Genomic DNA, 19,127 nt, shown 5'->3' with positions numbered 1-19,127 from the left:
TGGCTTTACCTATGTGCCGAGATATTACGATTTTGTTATGGTTAAAAAATTACAATCATAAGTTTCTAGACTGATAAACTGTTTTCTCGTAAACTGTTCATATTTTTTTTTGCGGAACATCCTTCACGAATCAAAAGTTCGAGATTTCGAGCTCTACTCTTTATTAAATTTTAGCGACCTTAATCTACCACTTCACACGATGGGTGCATGGTATACAAAACATATATTACTCGATGTTTTTGACTTGGTATCGCACATCACTAGGATCAGCTGTTTTAGATTTGTGTCAACAACAAAGAAATGGCTTGCGAAGTTAAAATTTTTGGACAAATACGCGATTTTAAAAAGGTTCAAGAGTACTTTGGCCTCGGACATGGTAACGATAAAGTCCAGACAAACCTATGTATTAGCTAATATTTGTTTGTTTTACTTGGCAGATGAAAATTGGTTAAATGCGGTCAATTATGCCGTGTCACCCACGGGAGAAATGATAGCTTTTGCTCAGGGAGAAAAATTAGCATTTGTAACGTCTTGCTGGAGCAGTCAAGGCGAGAATCATAATACATACAGTCTCAGTTGGTGTGGGGAATTGGAGGATGCGAATCAAATTGTAACCAGTATAGCTTGCCTGCCCATGACAACAACTACTAACCTTGCCTCCACGTCTTCTGTCGAATGGACTTGTGTAGCGTTGGGCTTAACGTCTGGTCTGGTTGTATTTTATGCAGACAATGGGAAGAAACTGTTTTCCCAGTGCTGCCAAGAAGATCCTGTTATATCCATCAAACTAAAATCGCCGCCACGCCACTCAGAGGGAGATTCATTGCTCTATTTAGTCTACGGACGCTGTGTGTGCTTTATTAAAGGGCAGGACATACTGGCCACGCTCAGCAATTGCCGTTACAATCTCCAACGAGGTGCTTTGGAAAGAAGTTCAGCTCCAAGTGTTGATGTAGTGCCCTTTCAGAAATACAAGTTTAAACAGGTCCGCGAAAATATTTTGAACGATGCTGCTATTTCCACGACACAGAGACCGGCTTCCTACGACCACATCGTGGAGCAAAGTATTGGTTTTGGATACTTTGCCAAAGTGCAAGAAACGCCGCCACAAAGGGCGCAGATCTTGGGGATAGGCGCCGAACCGTTTTTGGGGTTCTTTCAGGCTGAAGAGGGCTATAAAACTGTTTCCATAGGAGAGGTGGCAAAAGATGTCATTGGGATGGCGTACAAGAATCTACTTGGAGGACTTTTTCGTCGAGCGCCAGAGAAGCCAATCACGCCAGAAGAGAATCCGCTGCCAGTTCCCTATAAAGAGGCTCCGATGCGGACACGTTGTCGTCTTTATGACGGAAAGAGAGATGGTATCTCCTTAGTTATAGCTCCAGGTAGAGGGCATTTAGCTGCTGTTACTGATAATTTGGATCGTGTAATGCTAGTGGATACTCAACAGAGTCTTATACTCAGAGTGTGGAAAGGTTATCGCGATGCTCAATGTGGATTTGTTCAAGTCAAGGAAAAATCCGTGAGGGGTCTCAAAACCCATAGAAGACGAGCTCTTTTTTTAGTCATATATGTCCCACGCTTAGGATGCTTGGATATTTGGGCATTACAAAATGGACCCAAAGTTGCCGCCTTTAATGTCTGCAAATCTGGCCAACTGATATACGTCAATCACAACCCTTTGACAGCATTATCTGGTAGTGGTCTTTCCAGAAAGCCACAAGCCCCACTCAATCAATGTTTGTTTTTGGATCCCAGCGATGGAAGCCTTAAAGAGATTCAAATTCCCTTTCACTATGCCTTAAGCGAGACAAATTCAGAAACTTCACGAGACATACACATGCTAAGACGCCTAAGGAATCAATTAAGGTCCATCAATCATGGCGAATCCATCGATGATGCCAATCTAGACGAAATTAACCAATTGGCACAAGAGTTAAAAACTTTAGAAGTCCGTCAACAATGTGTGGAAATGTTAATCAAAAGCAAAAAGCTGCAACCTTTGGTTTTCAAAAGAATTATTGATGCTTTTGCCACAACATCTAAAAATGATGATACTCAGGAGTTTCAAGAGTTCACGAATCAAATTCACAACTACAAGCGTCTAACTGATTTGTATTTATCACTCAGTCAGTCAGCAATTGAGCAATCAGTAGAAGAGTGTGAACACGAACCCATTCTTCCACATTTGGAACTGTCTGATGGAGATCTAGTGACGATCAACAAACTAGTTTTACTTTTAGACAACGGCAAAGATAAACCCCCTAGTGCCGCACAAAGAGAAGTTAGCTTTCAGTTGCATTCATCTCACAGAACGGAAGAATTTGTCGATTATCTAAGTATTTTTAACATAGATAAGCCAAACACTGTAACTCTTATCCCAGAGAAATCCGAAAAGTTTGGTTCTATAAGCGTAGCACTATTGGGGCAGTTTTTTGCCCGCAGCTTGTCTTTTACACAATTCAAAAAATGGACCAGTCAGGCTTGTTTATCAAGCAAAGATTTGCTTACTCTGGTCATTTGGTTTTGGTTGGAAAAGCCATTTAAATATCATAACTGGTAAGTTCGCCTTAACAATAAAATATGACTCTCAATGTATTATTTATCATTTATTTTAGTGATGAAGTTGTTGAGGATATGTCCGCCACATATCAGATGATATATATAATTTGTGAGTTGGCTGGCGATAGTTTAAATGATTATGCATATAATGCCATTTCGCCCTGGTGGCAGGAAGTACGAGAACTACTTTTGGAAAGCAAACAATTCTCTGGATTACTCGTGGCAATTGTCTGTAAGATTGTGGCCACAGATTTTTGGAGAAGTCGCAGAGAGGTGGGTTTGGATTAATATTAAAATGATTTTGTTCTATAAGATAAAAATATTTTCGTAAAGGGCTCCTGTGATGAATGCAGCCTTAACGGTGAGGATGAAGAACATTGGGAGCGTATTTCCCACGATGAGGCCCAATGGGGTTTACTTACTGGCAAACTAGAAGATGTCGCTGTTCTTGGGGCTATTTTGAGCAAACCGCTTACTTGTCGGGAAACATATGGACCAGAAATGTCCTATGATGTCCCTGATTGTAGTTTGAAGAGTATTATAAGCAGTGGCAAAGGCATTGTCACAGAATTAACTGCGAAATGGTTAATCAGTGCTCAGTTGCATCCTAACAAAATAATAGAAATAACTCCACCCGAAAATGAAATCGACGAAGAGGACAATAAACCAGACAAAGGCAAACTCAGTACACAAGCAGCAACAGAAGAGATTGAACAAGAGGTCACCGATGTTGACTTAGATAAACGCATTAATCCAGCCAAAGAATCGGTTGAACCCGTTTTGGAGCGATTGTCGTTGTTACGAGCTCATTTCCCCTTCAGTTTGGAATCTGGACCTCTGCTCAGTTTGATGTCCTGGCAGTACATGGTTCATTGGAGTAAAAACCTTTCATCTCTCGACTATATGAGAGCGGCACTGCAGTGTTTCAAAGAATTCCGAATACCAGATTTCGCCCTGAAACATGGGATCTGTTGCATGTTATGGAATGCCACATTAAAGTATCCCCTTCAAGCAGCTGGAAAGCTCATCCAAAAGGTGGGTCGCCTACCGGTCGACAAAATGTGTCAACAGGATCTGGAAATGTCTGCTGGCAAAGTACCTGAATTTTTGGAACTTACTCTGGAGTTCTTAGATCACTTCTCAGCCTCGCTGGAACACGACAAGCGGGACATAAGATTTGAGCAATCTTTAAGCGAAGGAGCATTGCCATTGCAATTTTTGGCCCTGCAACAACATCATGCTATGCCTCAACTGTTGCAATTACATACGCAACTCTGTAGAGTATTGCATTTCATTGCATATTTCCAAATGCGTGTACCCAAGCCGCTTACGTTAGTCTTTGATGCTGTTAGCAACAAGGCATTCCAAGCGGATATTAACAAAGAATTACCGTATCAATTGCCACCTCCAGATTTGGTTTTACAGCAGCAACGAACCGAATTTCTATGTCGAGTGGTCGCATCTACAATGGATTTGATTAGACAGGATTTACACCAACTGTATATATTGGATCATGTGTATTATATTGGAAAAGTCTGCGAGCTGGCCGATAGTTGGAGTCTGGACAAATCACCAATATTAAGAAGACAGGTAAGATCATTTGTTTAGAAGCAAGACCATTTATATTCAGGAAGTGAGTTTTTTTTAATTGGTTTTTAGATAGTGGAACTGTATGCCTTTGGCTATGATGCTGAAGCTCAGGCGCTACTTCATGACATATGCGAAGATGAGGAGTTGGGTCGTCTTTTATTGGAAATTGCTGGACGACGACTTAATCTTTTAAGTGAAAGTTCACAGTCTACATTCCTGAAGATAGCTTCTGTGGGTCATCAACTATTGGCCTATTTAGACAATTTGGTAAGTATTGGCTCAGTTTATCTTCCACAAATTTAAAACCAAAACGTTTCATATCCAAAACTCGCACTCTTTAGAAGGAGCCGCTCACTGAGCAGAATATAGCAATAACATTTAACAAACCCGATGAGATCGATGTTACAGCCTTGGATAAACTACTAGGACAAGCGTACAAATGTCTTTGCCGACGAGAATCGAAACAGCTGCCAATTATTGCACAGATGTACAACGCAGTGCGCATACTTCAGCATTAAAATACCATTTTAATTAAACCCAAATATATATACATATGTTTTGCAAGTGTTTGGCGTGATTGGATTGTTCAATTTTGCGAAGTATGACTGGAACGATGACCCAAACCCATATCGCCCCGTGTTTTGGCCGTACGCATATTACGGGGATCATTTGTCCTGTCTGAACGGCGTCTTGATGGTAATTTAATATTTAATGCTGAGTCATTTAAGTCCACTTTGCCCTCGACAGGTAAGTATTGATGCAAATAATTTTCAGCTTGGACGCGACTAATCACAGCTGGTGTGGGCAATCGTTCCAATTCTTCAGATGGATGTACCTTAAGATTTGTATAGACTGGTATATAGCTTTGAGTGGTATCAAGGTCAATGCGTTGATCCAAGGCACTGCGACCCGGAAGCTGGAAATGCTTGCCCAAGATCGGATCTTTGAGAGGTCTATCAAACAGTTTTTTTAGGTCATTGGTCTCTAAAGCTTGGGCTGTATCTTCCTCCTTTTCTTCAGTCTTGGCCTTATCAGGGCGCTTCATGGGTCGATCTACTTGTAAGCCAGAGATTACCTTTAATGTGGTGGAACTGGCAACCTTTTTAATGTCAGGTGGAAGCCTGTAAACGTGGGTATCGTCGCCGGCACGTTCAAATGGCGATAGTTTAGTCCAGGGTAAGACACTTCCCAATGTGCCTAAATACCGACCACCTTGTGTCCACAACCGACAGGAATAGTCGTGGCTTCCACTGGCCTCAGTAATTTATATATATAATGGAAATAATTAGTTTTTTAAAGTTCTTCAAATATAGATTTCGAACGAACTTACGTAATTATAATTTTGGGTAAATTAATAAAGGATATAGAATTAATCGCTTTTAGATGTCCCTTATAGGAGCTCACTAGCAATGGCTCTGCCTGATTACGAACTACTCGTTTGGCGCGGGTTAAAAAAGTTTCCTTTCTCAGAAAAATAAAGTCCAGGCGTAGACGAGGCATGCAAACGTGTATCTTCTCCGCTTCGGGTATACTAAAGGAAAAAACATTAAGGTAGAAGAGACATCACGAGTTTGTGGCATTCCAAGTATTTTTCTTTGCAACAAGTTGGTCACCCCCAACCATTTATGAATAATTTATTATTTTTTTATACCAACAGACAAAAAACTTTTAGTTTGTGTGTAGTTCTGTCTTGTCTCAATTTAGTAAGAAAACACGCAAGGCCACGAAAATAAACGACCATTTTGTTGTTCATTTAAACTATTGTGGGCGGCGAGTGGGATGTTCATGTTAAAATAATGAGGTCTATCGCTAGAGACCATTTCATGTGGTTTTGTTTATGGGCTGAAGATTGCTTTTACAGATCCATATTTGATATACATATTTGTATAAGCATACAGTGGAACAATAAAAGTCTGCGAGGACCACAGAAATATGTTTTGCGAAATGAAAGTAGTTTACTCTTTTTGGTTTGTGATTGATTAAAATTTCAATAAACTGTTTTGAATCTTACCAATAATTGACAATATACCAGACTTTGATATAACCAAATGCTGTACCCGTAAATAGAAAACGATTTTTACGATCTGTAGCCATTGTAAGGACGCAATCGCCAGTTTTATGAACCGCAAGGAATTCGTTCATATATCCTCCACGTTGATGGTGTGAATAGACTTGAATGATACCAGTGTCCAACGAGATAAAGACGCTCCCTGAGAAATTAGAGAGAATAGAGTATCCATGGAGTATATTTTATAATTTGGCTCCTACCATGATGCAAAGTTTGTGGACGGTTCTGTAGAAAGAGAACAGCCTGAACCGAAATAGGTACATTGACGCCATATTCGCGTATCTCCTCTTGTCCCTGCAAAATAGCCAGTCCGCGGCTCCGACTTCCGGACATCTGATCCACATTACTTCCCATATGAGATCCAGTGTGGGACATCATGTGTGAGCCACTATGAGGAGCTCGAGAGGCCCATCGCTTGCTACGCTTCATTTGCTTTTCCTCATCCGATAATTTTAACTCGATGAAACGTTTGGGCTCCATAACACTGTATCTACGGTAAGGTTGGCCCGTTTCCAATTTCCAGAAAATGATCTCTCCGGAATAAGTAGCGGTGACTACGCCCTCACCCAGCTTTACATCACCACATGTTATGTCATCTGTGTGAAATTTAGGCCATTTTTTAGGATCACCATATTCGCGACCCTCGACATCGTTAAATTCCGTAACTTGACGATCCCATCCCATGGCTAGAATACGTTCCACTACCCAAATTACAGCAGTGACTTCTTGATCTGGCTGAATGCTCATATTTCTTATGACTACAGCATTATTATAATTCCAAATCTTAAGGGAGCCATCTCGAGCACCTGTCAACAGGAATTGCTCGAGAGGATCGAAACACGCGGCAGTTATCTCAATGTCAATCGTTTCACCATAAATCATTTTAGTATGACAGCTCTTCATGATTATTTTACGCCGACCAGTCCAAGGATCCCAAACTATAATATAACTGTCCAACCCGCAAGTCACAATATTCCTAAAGAGTCGATTGTAGAGAACCACCGATACGGGGGCAGCATGTGTATTGCCATCGGTCAGATCGACCCGTACCCGAGGGCAACACTTGATCGAGATTAACTTGCGACCAGCGACGATAAGCTCACGTAAATGCGAGTGATAGTAATACGTTAAATCAGTTTCAGTGTGATGAATCAGACGGACAAGATCCCCATAGGTTTGGAGCAGAGTGTGCTCTTGCAAGTTCCAAACTTTGATTATTTTCTGATAGTCCACACTATAAACTTTATTTTCCTCTGGTTGGACAAAAACCATCACAATTCCGCCGTTATGGCCAGTCAGTATCGCTGACGGTTCTGTGGGTATGTAAACATCCCAAATCCGCACAAAGGTATCCGGTCCGCCGGTTACCACAATATTATGACTCTCGGCGACAAAGAAAGTGGTTACACCCAATGGTATACGAAAATTGCTCTTATCTCCATAGCTGACCATTATTATGCCAGGACACCGACCACGATATTTTTTGGTATTCCGATACTCGGCCGATGCGAAAAGAGCATTCATATGAAGCGAATAGTACACACAGCTAATCAATTCGCTATGCAAATTAATATACTCTTTGGGTATCAACAGGGGAATCTTGCCCTTTAGCACGTCCGACCAGACGACTTCAATTAAAGCCGCCCCCGGTTTGGCCTGAAAGGGTCCCCTCAAATGCGGCGAATAGGACAGTATTCGGACATTTCCACCATAATCACCTAATATTAATTTTGAGTGTACTTTGCCATTGTTGTAGAAGGCATAGCTCATGACATAGACAGCATGTGGAAGACTGCGTATGACCATACGCAAGGAAAACGTGGAAGCGATTGTCTCATGAAACCTTAATTCGCGTTCGGTGGATGAGGTACAAACCACGCTTACATCTGAAAGAGCCTGCACGGCCAATATCCATGTAGGCATCTTTAAATGGACTAAAAAAAACGCATTTTTGGATGAGAATTGTTAAATCAAATTCGAATTAACTTCTTACTACATTATGCAAAAAAACTAAATTAATTTTTTATATTGAGAACACTTACTGCTCTCAGAACTAGCTGTTCTAATGGGTTCCATATGTGAGCTCCAAAATTTCATCATTCCTTCATGACTGGCTGTAACCCACATGCCAGATGCCTCTGGTGAATCTTCACCACCGAAGGAGAAGTTTGACGTTTCGGCCACCTCTTCGAGCGGTGCTTGATCTGATTTAACTTTTAGCAAAGCCAAACAGCAAACTGCTGAACGATGTTCAGATTTTCTAACCACTGGCGGTACTGAAATGGGCAATATAAGAGATTCTTTTTGGCTGCTAGGATCCTCTTCTTGAAAACCAAATATCAAATATGAGACAAACTCATTCCAATCCACACGGAAATCGTGATTCTGATTGATTTTAAGAAATAAGCGTGTATAGACTGCATCGTTGAAGACAATATCAACTTCTTCGAGGACTTCCCGCAACTCTTCGACGCCCAACTGTTGGTCGGGATACGCTTTAAAGGCTTCATGTAGCTTTTCTAATTGCTCTTTGGAAATGCGATCATGTAGACGCTCTGATTGTTCCTCGGAAATCTGACTTTGAGTCGAAGAGATTGTCTGATACTCAATATTCGTATTGCTATCAACACTGGCATTCAGTATTGCCGACATATTTTTATTTTCTGTATCTATATATTTAGGTCTTAAAATTCTAACCAAAGTCTACTAAGTTTTAGAGGCAGCGGGCAATTAACTCGTTGATACCCTGACCACGATCACCATATTCCCCACCTCGCTTGAAGGATACAGAAACTTTCTTTTTCCAGCCATCGCGGGGGCTCGACATCTAATAAATGAATACAAAACATTAGACTATATTTTTGATTTCTAAATTGCTAGAACTTACGGTGAATGCACACAGGAAATTATTAACGGCAGCAAAATTAGGTCCCACTGTATAGATCTCATGTATTATATCCTCCAAACATATAACACCCTGTTCTCCCAACTGCTGTTCCACCATTGTATTCGACTGAATGGCTGTCTTTTTACCATCAATGCGAGCAAAACCTTTCTTAAATAGTAATTCTCGAATGGTACTTAATGAGGGAAAACCATAAACCACAAATGGTTCAATCACCCTCAATAGCAGTTGATTCTCCTTTGTATTTTCCACAAAGACTGCATTGTGACGTAAGCCCAAGCGCAATGTTTTTAGGATATCGGTAGTGGTTTTGTCGAAAATTTTTTTACCAGAGTGACGCATAACCAGCAACAGGCGAGAGTTCGTATCCTCAGCGGCTGTGGCACTTTGCTGTGTGACATTTGTTCTCAAAATGGTCTGCTTGATTCTCTTGGCAGTACGTTCGGCTTTTAAGTAGCCCATCACAAACGACTCGGCACGACGGAATTTGTGATGCTCCTTGGTCTTTTTAAGGCGTTTAATGCGATCATTTCTCTTCTGCTCGAATACGGACTGGTCCTGGAGAATTCGTCGCTTACGATGCTTCAGTACAGAAACTGTTTTGCCAGGCAATTTGTTGGGCACTGCATATCTGTGTCGGGTACAAAGCGTTAATAGAAAGAAATAATTCAATTTTTAATTTGCCTACTTATCAGACATTGCAGATATTTGAAATTATATACGCAATAGAAAAAAACACGTGCAGGTCGAGGAATCAAAACAATAAGTAGGGCTGGAAAACACATCCAGGGAGCCGGCGTTTTTTTGTGGCTGTTATCGTTGATCGGAGCAGGTGTCGACTAATTATCGTTATTGGAGCAAAGTTATCGATTATCTACACTATCGATACGTCGATTCGCTGATGTTTTAAGCGGGAAAAAAGGAGAACTTCAATTTTTTGTAATGCTAAGGGAACCAAAAAAGGTTGACTGGATAATAAGTTTTCAAGTATTATATCGCCACAATTAAAATTGTATGGGATACATCCCAACATTTCTTTGAAAGAAACCCAACATTTGCTCAGCAGGTATTATTATTTCGCTGTGACTGAGACAAATGGCGAAATTTTTAAATAACACATGTCATTCTGACAACGTTTCCATAATCTATTTCAAATTTACCTCAAGATACAAAGGATAATTAAACAAATGTGTTTTCTTAGCATATAAGCACAGAAAATAAGAAAATAAAAACTACTTTAAATCGGATTCCACACCAGAATCTATATAATCTTTTAAAAGACAGCCACATTGATCTGGAAGTAGTCGGGTCCAATTATTGATATGCAATAGACTGCTAGGAATGGTTATTTCTAGACAATCCGATCTGTGGGCCTCCACTATGCGTCTGGCGACATCTTTGGGATCTAAAAGTCCCAAAATGGAAGGAAATTTCACTTTGGGATGCTTACACAAACCAGTATTGGTCATATAAGGGAATATTGTAGTTGTTTTTATTAGATTTTTGAAAGGTCCTTCGCGTAATTCCTCATGGAGAGCCTCCATCATTCCACGAACAGCAAATTTGGTGGCACAATAGGGAACGAGATTCGATAGGCCCACAATTCCAGCTATTGAAGACAGACAAATGATATGACCACGATTTCGTTCCTTCATATGATCTAGGAATGCCTGTATAGTCCAGAATTGTGAGAACACATTTACATCAAACACCCGCTGAATTTCTTCCTCCGATTGTTGATTTAATGGATGAGTGGGCATTATTCCGACATTGTTCACCAGGACTGAAATTGGGCCAATCTCAGTCTTAACACGATCCGCTAAAGCAAATACCTGGTCGCGTTTAGAAACATCACATCTGACAAAAAAAAAATTGAATTAATATCAACACTTTCAACATTTAAAATTTGCAAAAATATACATAAAACTAAAGACGGCTCCACCATTAAGACGTTTTGCTTTCTCTACCGTCTCTAAGTTGTTTTTTTCGTTGATATCCAGGCATATCACAGTACTACCCCATCCAGCATAGTGAAGAGCCAGTTCCCGACCAATCCCATGACCAGTTCCTGTTATCTACAAGAAAAAACAAAACATAAGCTGAGTGGAAAACAGTTTCTCTTCCAGACATATAGGCTTATTAATTTCGGCTCATTTTTTGACATTGTATTAATAGTTATTTACCAAAACGATTTCGCCATTGATATCCTTCAGTTTTTTTGGTAAAACGTATTGCAAAATCCTGACTATCAACTCTAAAGAAACTTTTAGGAAAAGTATTAGAAATTGTGAAACATCTTGTAGAACATCAAAAATTCGTTTCGAGGCTGTTGTTGTGCTGAAAGATACATAGCAAAGCACAAAAGAGACGAAAACAATTAGTTTTGGGTTAACAATAACAGCAACGACAAAAGTTGCAAATATTTGCCAAATGTTACAAAAGTCGATTGTTGTTTTTGTTTCATTTTAATAAATCTATTTGTATGCAATTTTTGATGGACTTTGCCATGTGTCATGTGTGCATTTAAAGCATAATGATGGAGGAGAAGGAGACTGGACTGCAGTTCAAGTATAGACAAAAACTCTTGGCCCAGTTCCTTTAGACGATAGCAATTAGTCGAGTAGAAGTATTGTTGTTTTTTTAGTTTATGTGGTACTTTAATTTTTGTTGTATGATTATGCATAATAGATAAATACTCACTGGATAATTTCGCGCTCTATCATTATAATGACTTATGAGCAATTGTTTGAGATTGGGTAAGTACGAGTATCTTTTGTTGGCTTCCTTATGAGGGGGTCAAGCAGAACCAAACAATTAAGCTGCAATTTGCAATTTGTTTAATGAAATATTAATGTTAGTTTTCAGTTATGGCTAGTGTTTGGTTTTTTTCGGTTTCAGTTTCGTAGTAGTTGGAGCTAGGGCAGAGGGGTGCTTCAAGAGGAGACTTTTCCGTATTTGCGGTTTTCACAAAACCAACGAGGGAGGAAAATCCAACATTTCCACTTTCGTTTTCTTTTCGTTGCAGTAAAAATGAAAATTACGTGCACTTCAATGTGGCACACACACACACACAATGTTACGTTGAATGGGGGAGAGAAGCTTGATTACGTTTTGGCCAAATTGTTTAGGCGGCTTTTCTGTTAGACAACCAGCAACTAACTGAATGTGTCTCCGTTTTGTTTTGGCCATGGTTGCATTGTCTTTTTTTCTTTTTCTCTCTCTCTTTCTCAGTCAGTGTCTCTCAATTTGTGGCCAATTCTCTTATGCTCTTGTTTAATGGCCAACCAACCACTTGATGGTTGCTGAAAGGTTGGCTCTATTGCAATGAGGAAATTAAATGTTTGTTGCAAAACCAAACCAACTGCCACAATGTGCAACGTGGGTCTATCGAAAAGTATCTCGAAGTATAAGAAAGTAAATATTTTGGTCCAAATATTTATTGTGGAGTATCTTTTCACCTTTAAAGGTTTTTTTTAAGTGCCAAAGCAATTGTATTTGTTTTGGAAACAAAGAATATAAAACATAGTTAGAGTCAAAAGTTCAACTGGTTATCGCAAATGGCGAGCCATTTCATGACTAAATTTAGTATTATTTTTTCTTTTGGATAATCCATAATATTCTACCTTTAACTGCGTATGTTTGCTATATGAACCCAAATCGCTAACTTCACTTCGGCGTTTTTTTCCTTTCGAATGACAACCGTTGAGTCTCAGAGACCGCGACCAACTGATGTAACTGCAAAATAGTCGCAACATTGAAGCCTAAGTCTCCTCTGTTGCTCAGCTTACTGAGAAGACAGAGAGCCAAGCCGAAAAGAGACTCAGACAATAACAAAATGCTCAAGTTAGAGGCATAGTTGCAAAACTGTTCATGATCAAGATCCTTGGTAAGTATAAAACCAGCAGGTTACCTTGAAAACATACAAAACAAAACAAGCCGCTCCTCCTACACCACCTACTCCAAAATGGACGATGTATGACGACTTTATTAAGACAAATCACCAAGATGTGCCGACGTCTCGAGATCTTTTGTTGTGGCATGATTTACCGTTTTGCTGGGGGTTTGTGGTTTGTTTGCACCTCTGTTGGATATTGGATGAGTAAGCTTAAACTACAAGTTCAAGTTCAGAGAAAAAATTTTTAAAAAATTTTATATGTATGTATATTTAAGTGTGTATGTGCATACATTTATTCAATGTAGATATGCACTTAACGGAAAGGGAAATATGGCGAGAGAAAAACAAAACATGTAAATAAAATGATAAACTCCCCTAACCAGCTACAGCTTTGTCCTTCAATGATAACCAGTATTTTTATACATTCTTAAACAATCGGGAACATCAGCTTTTTAATGAACGGAAAGGATACAATTAAGAGCATATACATATTTGCTGTTGCATACCTTCATACATTAATTAAATTAAGGTTTCATGATAATTTTATGAACTAGGTGAATCTATTGTTTGCAGGAAAATTCATATTTTATAGGGTATTAAATCGTCATCTTATTCCAAAGTTGATTGGATCATTCATTTTGTTTTTGTTCTGAAAGTAACTTTTACTTTGTTCATTGATGGAAGGTCAATTTTTTAAGGGCCATCAATATTAAGATCAATGTCCGCAGTGCGGACTCCGCACCAACACATATGTACATACATACATACATACATATAAACATAATTTTAATCAATTTCGGTTTTATACTTGAGAACGCTTGTACTTGCTGCATGTAAAAGAATAGAAATAAATTAATTGAAATTCGCCGATCGAATGACGAAAACATTGACTTAAGTCTGACTTTCATTTAAATCTACTAATAGACAAATAATCTTATCATTACAATATGGGCAGCGGAGGGACGATTGTGTTGGTTAGTCGCTTTTGCCGCAAAAGGAATAAAAACCAAAAGGCCGTGGTCAACTTTGCCCGCGCTGATGTTTCCATACCCTTGCAACTTTTTTGTTACTCTTCCCTTACCCACAGGCATTAAAATGGAAAAACGATGTGTACAAAAGGTCTGTTTTTTTCGAAGGAACGATAAATAAGATTTTTTCGTTTATAATTCGGGCTAGTACAAAAACTTTAAAGGATATATAAGCTTCAGAGAGGCCGACTCTCGTTGAACGATACACTTTGCTGGTAAAGAGAAACTTCGATATAACGAACTTCGTTATAGTGAAAAACTCAACATAACGAATTATTCTTTACGTCCCTTTAATAAACCTCGCTATTACGAAGTTTCTCATACAGAAATGCTCTATAGCTATAACGAAGAATTTCTGAGTCTGAAAGCCTCTATATAGAGAAGCAATTTTTCAAACACTTCTATAAAACGAAAACAAAATAAGACAAAATCAAATTTGTGGCAAGCCGTTATCCCAAAGCTTTCTTTTTACCAAGGTTTTGCTAATAAAAACCTATAGCGAATAGTTAGATATAACGAAAAATTTACTGGTTCCCTTCAAATTCGTTCCGTCGAGGTTTCACTGTAGTTGTATTTTTATTGATTTAACAGGCAGCTGGAAACTATTCAATTGAGAACAACTGCGCAATTGCTACTGGGTTTACTTTCAGTTAGAGTTTGTTTGTCTTAGAGAACGCGTCAGATTTTACATAAGAATGTATTCTATTGTTATTGTTTTATTTTTTTTTGGTTTACCTGTAACCGTGATCTATATATTCCTTATCTGGAATTTTAACTACTGGAAAAGTCGCGGCATTAAAACTGCAGAATCCCGACCCTTTGTGGGCAGCTTCCCCAGCAAATTCAACAAAAAAAGAAATTATGCATATGACATCGATGATATATATCAGTATAAATAAGAAGTTAAAGGGTACATGAAATTCTATGTTGAAAATATGAATTTTTATTGCAGAAAACATAAGGGCACTGATAATATTGTGGGTGTCATCAATACTCGTTTGCCGCAGCTGCTCATCACAAGCCCTGAATATGCTCATAAAATTTTTGTCTCGGATTTCCGAAGCTTTCACGATAATGAAACTTCCAAATCTGTAAGTAGTTTCGTCAAAATTCAACAAACGGACTATAAAAATCTACCATGAAGGTCAACAAAAATGTGGATACCATTTTGGGAAACAATCCTTTCGTATTAACGGGCGACGACTGGAAGGAGCGGCGAGCTGAGATTACACCTGGACTAAGTGCTAACCGAGTAAGATACACACGTCATATATTTTTACGATTCCCAATGGGTTCTCTTTCTGTTCAGGTCAGTTCTGTGTATCCTGTAACGCAAAACGTATGCCGCCAGTTTGTGGACTATATCAAGCGCCAACAACGCATCAGCTCATCGGATGGTCTAAATGGCAAGGATCTGTGTCTCTGCTACACCACCGAAGTGGTGGCCAGTTGTGTCCTGGGCATTAGCGCCAAAAGTTTCACTGAAAATCCTACTCCCTTAATGACTATGACTAAACGTGTGTTTGAGCAGTCTTCAGTCTTTTATTATTTTGCAATGGTCGCCAATCTTTGGCCATCGATAAGAAAATTCTATAATGTTAAACTTTTTGTCAAAGAAGTTGAACAATTTTTTTTCGACTTGATGCAGCGGTGCCTTGATCTGCGTCGTCAGGATCCGGCGTTACAAGATCGTCCTGATTTCCTTAATTATATGCTGCACTTGCAGGATAAGAAGGGTTTGAATACTTTAGAAGTGACTACGCATACGATGACATTTCTTACTGACGGGTTTGAGACAACTGCTCTAGTGTTATCTCACGCATTGTTGCTGTTGGGACGTTATCCCGCGAAACAACAGAATCTACGAGACGAAATAGGAAAGAATAACTTGACGTTTGAACAACTTAGTGCCCTGCCACTTCTAGATGCTTGTATAAATGGTTAGTTTCCATATCAAAGCATTCGTTTCCATTTATCAATAATTTTATTTTTACTTTCAGAAACCCTTCGCCTATTTCCCCCTCTTCTATCTGCCCGCAAAATAGTAACCGAAACCTATGATTTCGTCAATAAGAATGGTGTCCGGGTACGTGTGGAACCTGGTGACATTGTCATTATTCCAGTTCGTTCGTTACACTATGATCCAGAGTACTATGACGACCCCGAAGAATTCAAGCCCGAGCGTTTTTTGCACATTAACGGTGGTGTCCGAAAGTACATAGATCAAGGGGTCTTCTTTGGCTTCGGTGACGGGCCAAGAATATGTCCAGGTAAGGTATTAGCAATGCAATTCACAATTCCATTATTAAACTGATTCTTTATTTGGCTTTGACTTAACAGGCATGCGTTTTGCTTTAACACAAGTGAAGGCAGCTTTGGTAGAAATTTTACAGAATTTCATTATACAAGTTAGTCCAAAGACCCGCGAGGATAATGCCTTACACAATACTTATTTTATGGCCATGCTAAAGGATGGAATTTGGTTGAACTTTGAAGATATCCAATGCACCTAAGTGTGCATCAATTATTGAGCAGAAATTAGCATGATTTCAAATTTGAATAATTGCATTGACATGTGGTTTCAGCTTGAGCTAAGCTAGAAAATAAATAAAGCTTCATCACTGAATGTTGGATTTTCGAACACATTTTTTTGGTAAAGAGGGGTTATTTCGGCGGAGTAGAACTATTCATTGGTGGCACTGGGCCTTATAGCTTTCAATTAGCCCAGCTAATCGCTGGTATCGCGAACGAGAGCGAAGAAGGCAGGATACCTTGGATGATAATGCCCGTCAAAAGACAATGATATGACCAAGGTTCCTAAACAGGCTTTAACTGTGGGTGTGGGCACTGTGATGGATTCAAAATAGGTTATGATACTCATAACGGGCGGTCACAAGGCCTTTGCCTTGTATAAAGCAATCGAAGAAGGTGTTAATCACATGTGGACAGTTAGTGCATTCCAACAACATGTCAATACCTTGATAATTTGTGACGAAGAGCCACCCTAAAGCTGCGCATCAAGATGGTAAAGTATTTTAAGATAAGCTAAATAAATATCAAGGAAAATAAGTGTCTCGTCTTACCCATGGTGGTCATTTGGCGAAAGTATTGACAAGTTCCGGCAGATTTTTGAATCAAGTCCAAACGATGGTACAACAGATCCATGCCGTATCCATAATAAGCTTGCTCGTAATTATTTACCCCATCCTTCAGATTAAATCTCTGATTCGAAGAGATTTTTCTCAGCGGATCATTTCCATTGCTTACCAGACAAAGGACATATATTTGCGAGTTACAAATTTACCAAAGATTAGTCCACCAGTTCGGAGACTTGTCGAGCTGTCGAAACGTTGATGTGTCGAAACGTTGAATGTATTATCTACTGAAGGAAAAAATGAGATATTAGACACGAAAGAAAGATAAATCTAATCTAAACCAACCAGAGTTAGGGCACCAAATTCAGTCAGGTGAGTAATTTTTGGAGTACGCTACAAGCTGGACAAACGATCCGCACAGATGGACACGTAAACGTGTTTTTATATATTCAGTAAAACGTCGCAGGAAACTGAGAAAATTATCACCATTTCGTATGTTGCCGGGAAGCGAACACAGACACATCCATAATTTATCAAATTGCGGCATTTTGACTGTGTCGGGGAACTCAGGTAAAATGGCAATATCTTGCAATTGAGTGGACATGATTTTGATTAAAGAAATCCGAGGTACGGAAGCTCCGCTCCACGAAGACTTCGGTATACTATGCTTCCTCCTGCAATTGAAATAGAAATATAATTGCCATATGAAATTATAATAAAGCTTAATATCTACTGACCTCCAACACCAATGGCCGCGTCTTGACGGGTTGAGTTGGCCCGATCAGAGGAGCCGCCAACTGCCTTGCGGCATAGGCTGACCAATCCATTGAATTGGTCACCTCCTCTGACCCAACCAACTCCCCCCGCTTCCGCTGCACAAAAGACACCAGGTTTTTCTCCGCCACACATCGTTTTAGAAGTGGACTCTAGATCTTTAGTGTGGGAGTTACGGTGGCACTTCTACAGTTTAATGTCAGCATCCTTTGAATCTACCCTTTGGTTTCTTTAGCGCCATTCGTGTTTTCATGAAGTTCATTATTATGTACCATATTGGTCGCTTGGATCCAAATATCGCTGTTCCTGTATGATGTACTCTTCCTTTATTATCTCATCTTGCTCCATAATTGGTACGTCCTCTCTCGTTGAGCAGCTTACTTTTTGCATTTGTAACTTTTAAAAAGAAATATTCATAACTTTTTTGGCACATATCCTTAAATCGAAATGCAGATCTGGCCCACTCTTGACATGGCGGGCAAATCTTTTGAGGCAAGGCGTCTCCGCGCATAACAAGAGTTCCTGTACAATCCTTAATCATGAAAGCCAGGTCTTGGTTGACCTCGTACGTTTTCTGTTACTCCAGGAATATATGTCTTCTAATGATTCGCTTGTACACCTGTAAATTCTGCACATCGCCTCCATTATGAACAATTTAATTGTTTACAATTTTTTGTAAACAAAAAACCTAGTGGTGGTTGTTTAGTTACTTAAGAATCGGTTGTTTGGGCCTGTTATCGGAATTTTAAAAATGATCAAATAAGCAATAAGGTTTGTCGACTTCTAAATACCCTTTGGCTTGGTTATCGATGTAGATATAATATTTCTAGGCACTTTTGGGGAAATGGATTTATTCTGCTAGAAACAAAGACTTATGCCCCTCAATAAAGAACTAGAACTAACAAATTTTATCAATATAATCCTTAATCCTTTGACGTGCCTCTTTAATGGGACTTCAAAACAATTTTCATAACTTTAACAAAATGCTTTAAACGATCAAACTACCTCACGCTACCCTAACCAAGTCAAATATCGAGCAAATGAGTCGAACATCAAACAAGTGAGTCGAACATTGAGGAAATGAGTGCAACATCAAGGAAACTGTGAGCGCCTATCGACAGTTTTCGCATAAATCGAAATTCAATTGTTTCGGCGCGCCATCGGGTTGTTATAATCTAGCAAAAAGTGAATAGTAGGCATCTCCGAAGAT

At 39.3% G+C, this 19,127-nt stretch overlaps 5 protein-coding genes and 1 pseudogene across 8 annotated transcripts; 3 read left to right on the top strand and 3 right to left on the bottom strand.

Annotated features, from left to right (window-relative positions):
• Positions 1-279: 279 nt before the first annotated feature.
• LOC6646590 (rab3 GTPase-activating protein regulatory subunit) lies at positions 280-4,716 on the top strand. The gene is made up of 6 exons (XM_002069218.3): positions 280-376; positions 438-2,559; positions 2,619-2,835; positions 2,896-4,152; positions 4,222-4,419; positions 4,494-4,716. Exons 1-6 carry the CDS (start codon positions 301-303, stop codon positions 4,668-4,670), a joined length of 4,047 nt encoding a protein of 1,348 aa, XP_002069254.2. The 5' UTR covers positions 280-300; the 3' UTR covers positions 4,671-4,716.
• Positions 4,660-8,872, bottom strand: LOC6646591 (WD repeat-containing protein on Y chromosome). The gene is made up of 5 exons (XM_023178165.2): positions 8,263-8,872; positions 6,421-8,154; positions 6,164-6,362; positions 5,483-5,683; positions 4,660-5,402 (listed from the first exon to the last, which is right to left on the bottom strand). Exons 1-5 carry the CDS (start codon positions 8,870-8,872, stop codon positions 4,739-4,741), a joined length of 3,408 nt encoding a protein of 1,135 aa, XP_023033933.1. The 3' UTR covers positions 4,660-4,738.
• Positions 8,832-9,892, bottom strand: LOC6646592 (60S ribosomal protein L7-2). Its single transcript, XM_002069220.3, has 3 exons — positions 9,814-9,892; positions 9,108-9,756; positions 8,832-9,047 (listed from the first exon to the last, which is right to left on the bottom strand). Exons 1-3 carry the CDS (start codon positions 9,822-9,824, stop codon positions 8,934-8,936), a joined length of 774 nt encoding a protein of 257 aa, XP_002069256.1. The 5' UTR covers positions 9,825-9,892; the 3' UTR covers positions 8,832-8,933.
• Positions 9,893-10,246: 354 nt separating this feature from the next.
• Positions 10,247-18,575, bottom strand: LOC6646593 (short-chain dehydrogenase/reductase family 16C member 6). Of its 4 annotated transcripts, none has more exons than XM_047010539.1 (7): positions 17,881-18,575; positions 17,489-17,817; positions 17,132-17,430; positions 11,826-11,944; positions 11,309-11,462; positions 11,046-11,200; positions 10,247-10,982 (listed from the first exon to the last, which is right to left on the bottom strand). In XM_047010539.1, the coding sequence occupies exons 4-7, from the start codon at positions 11,846-11,848 to the stop codon at positions 10,358-10,360; spliced, it is 957 nt and encodes a 318-aa protein (XP_046866495.1). In that variant the 5' UTR covers positions 11,849-11,944; positions 17,132-17,430; positions 17,489-17,817; positions 17,881-18,575; the 3' UTR covers positions 10,247-10,357. The 4 variants fall into 4 exon arrangements, with proteins under 4 accessions (XP_046866495.1, XP_046866494.1, XP_002069257.2 ...); XM_047010538.1 differs by having other exon boundaries at positions 17,132-17,427; XM_002069221.4 differs by lacking the exons at positions 17,132-17,430; positions 17,489-17,817; positions 17,881-18,575 and adding an exon at positions 12,749-12,904.
• Positions 14,710-16,674, top strand: LOC6646578 (probable cytochrome P450 28d1). Its single transcript, XM_002069222.4, has 6 exons — positions 14,710-14,937; positions 15,001-15,139; positions 15,193-15,300; positions 15,358-15,988; positions 16,049-16,318; positions 16,389-16,674. Exons 1-6 carry the CDS (start codon positions 14,744-14,746, stop codon positions 16,559-16,561), a joined length of 1,515 nt encoding a protein of 504 aa, XP_002069258.2. The 5' UTR covers positions 14,710-14,743; the 3' UTR covers positions 16,562-16,674.
• Positions 16,622-17,097, top strand: LOC26528982 (annotated as a pseudogene).
• Positions 18,576-19,127: the final 552 nt, after the last annotated feature.

Source organism: Drosophila willistoni, assembly GCF_018902025.1.
Source record: "Drosophila willistoni isolate 14030-0811.24 chromosome 2R unlocalized genomic scaffold, UCI_dwil_1.1 Seg167, whole genome shotgun sequence".
NCBI classification, from domain to species: domain Eukaryota; kingdom Metazoa; phylum Arthropoda; class Insecta; order Diptera; family Drosophilidae; genus Drosophila; species Drosophila willistoni.
Note: the sequence above shows the minus strand (reverse complement) of the source record. Positions and strands in the feature narration are given on the sequence as shown.

Coding starts and splice junctions, on each gene's coding strand:
- LOC6646590 (XM_002069218.3), top strand. CDS start 301: ATGGCTTGCGAAGTTAAAATTTTTGGACAAATACGCGATTTTAAAAAG. Junction 377..437: donor GTACTTTGGCCTCGGACATG/GTAACGATAAAG, acceptor TTTACTTGGCAG/ATGAAAATTGGTTAAATGCG. Junction 4,153..4,221: donor CACCAATATTAAGAAGACAG/GTAAGATCATTT, acceptor ATTGGTTTTTAG/ATAGTGGAACTGTATGCCTT.
- LOC6646591 (XM_023178165.2), bottom strand. CDS start 8,872: ATGTCGGCAATACTGAATGCCAGTGTTGATAGCAATACGAATATTGAG. Junction 8,155..8,262: donor AACAGCTAGTTCTGAGAGCA/GTAAGTGTTCTC, acceptor CGTTTTTTTTAG/TCCATTTAAAGATGCCTACA. Junction 5,684..6,163: donor TGGTATATTGTCAATTATTG/GTAAGATTCAAA, acceptor TTTTTCCTTTAG/TATACCCGAAGCGGAGAAGA.
- LOC6646592 (XM_002069220.3), bottom strand. Junction 9,048..9,107: donor ATTTCCTGTGTGCATTCACC/GTAAGTTCTAGC, acceptor TTCATTTATTAG/ATGTCGAGCCCCCGCGATGG.
- LOC6646593 (XM_047010539.1), bottom strand. CDS start 11,848: ATGATAGAGCGCGAAATTATCCA. Junction 11,463..11,825: donor ATAGAGCGCGAAATTATCCA/GTGAGTATTTAT, acceptor TGTATCTTTCAG/CACAACAACAGCCTCGAAAC. Junction 10,983..11,045: donor GGAGCCGTCTTTAGTTTTAT/GTATATTTTTGC, acceptor TTTTTTTGTCAG/ATGTGATGTTTCTAAACGCG.
- LOC6646578 (XM_002069222.4), top strand. CDS start 14,744: ATGTATTCTATTGTTATTGTTTTATTTTTTTTTGGTTTACCTGTAACC. Junction 14,938..15,000: donor GACATCGATGATATATATCA/GTATAAATAAGA, acceptor TTTTTATTGCAG/AAAACATAAGGGCACTGATA. Junction 15,301..15,357: donor CTGGACTAAGTGCTAACCGA/GTAAGATACACA, acceptor CTTTCTGTTCAG/GTCAGTTCTGTGTATCCTGT.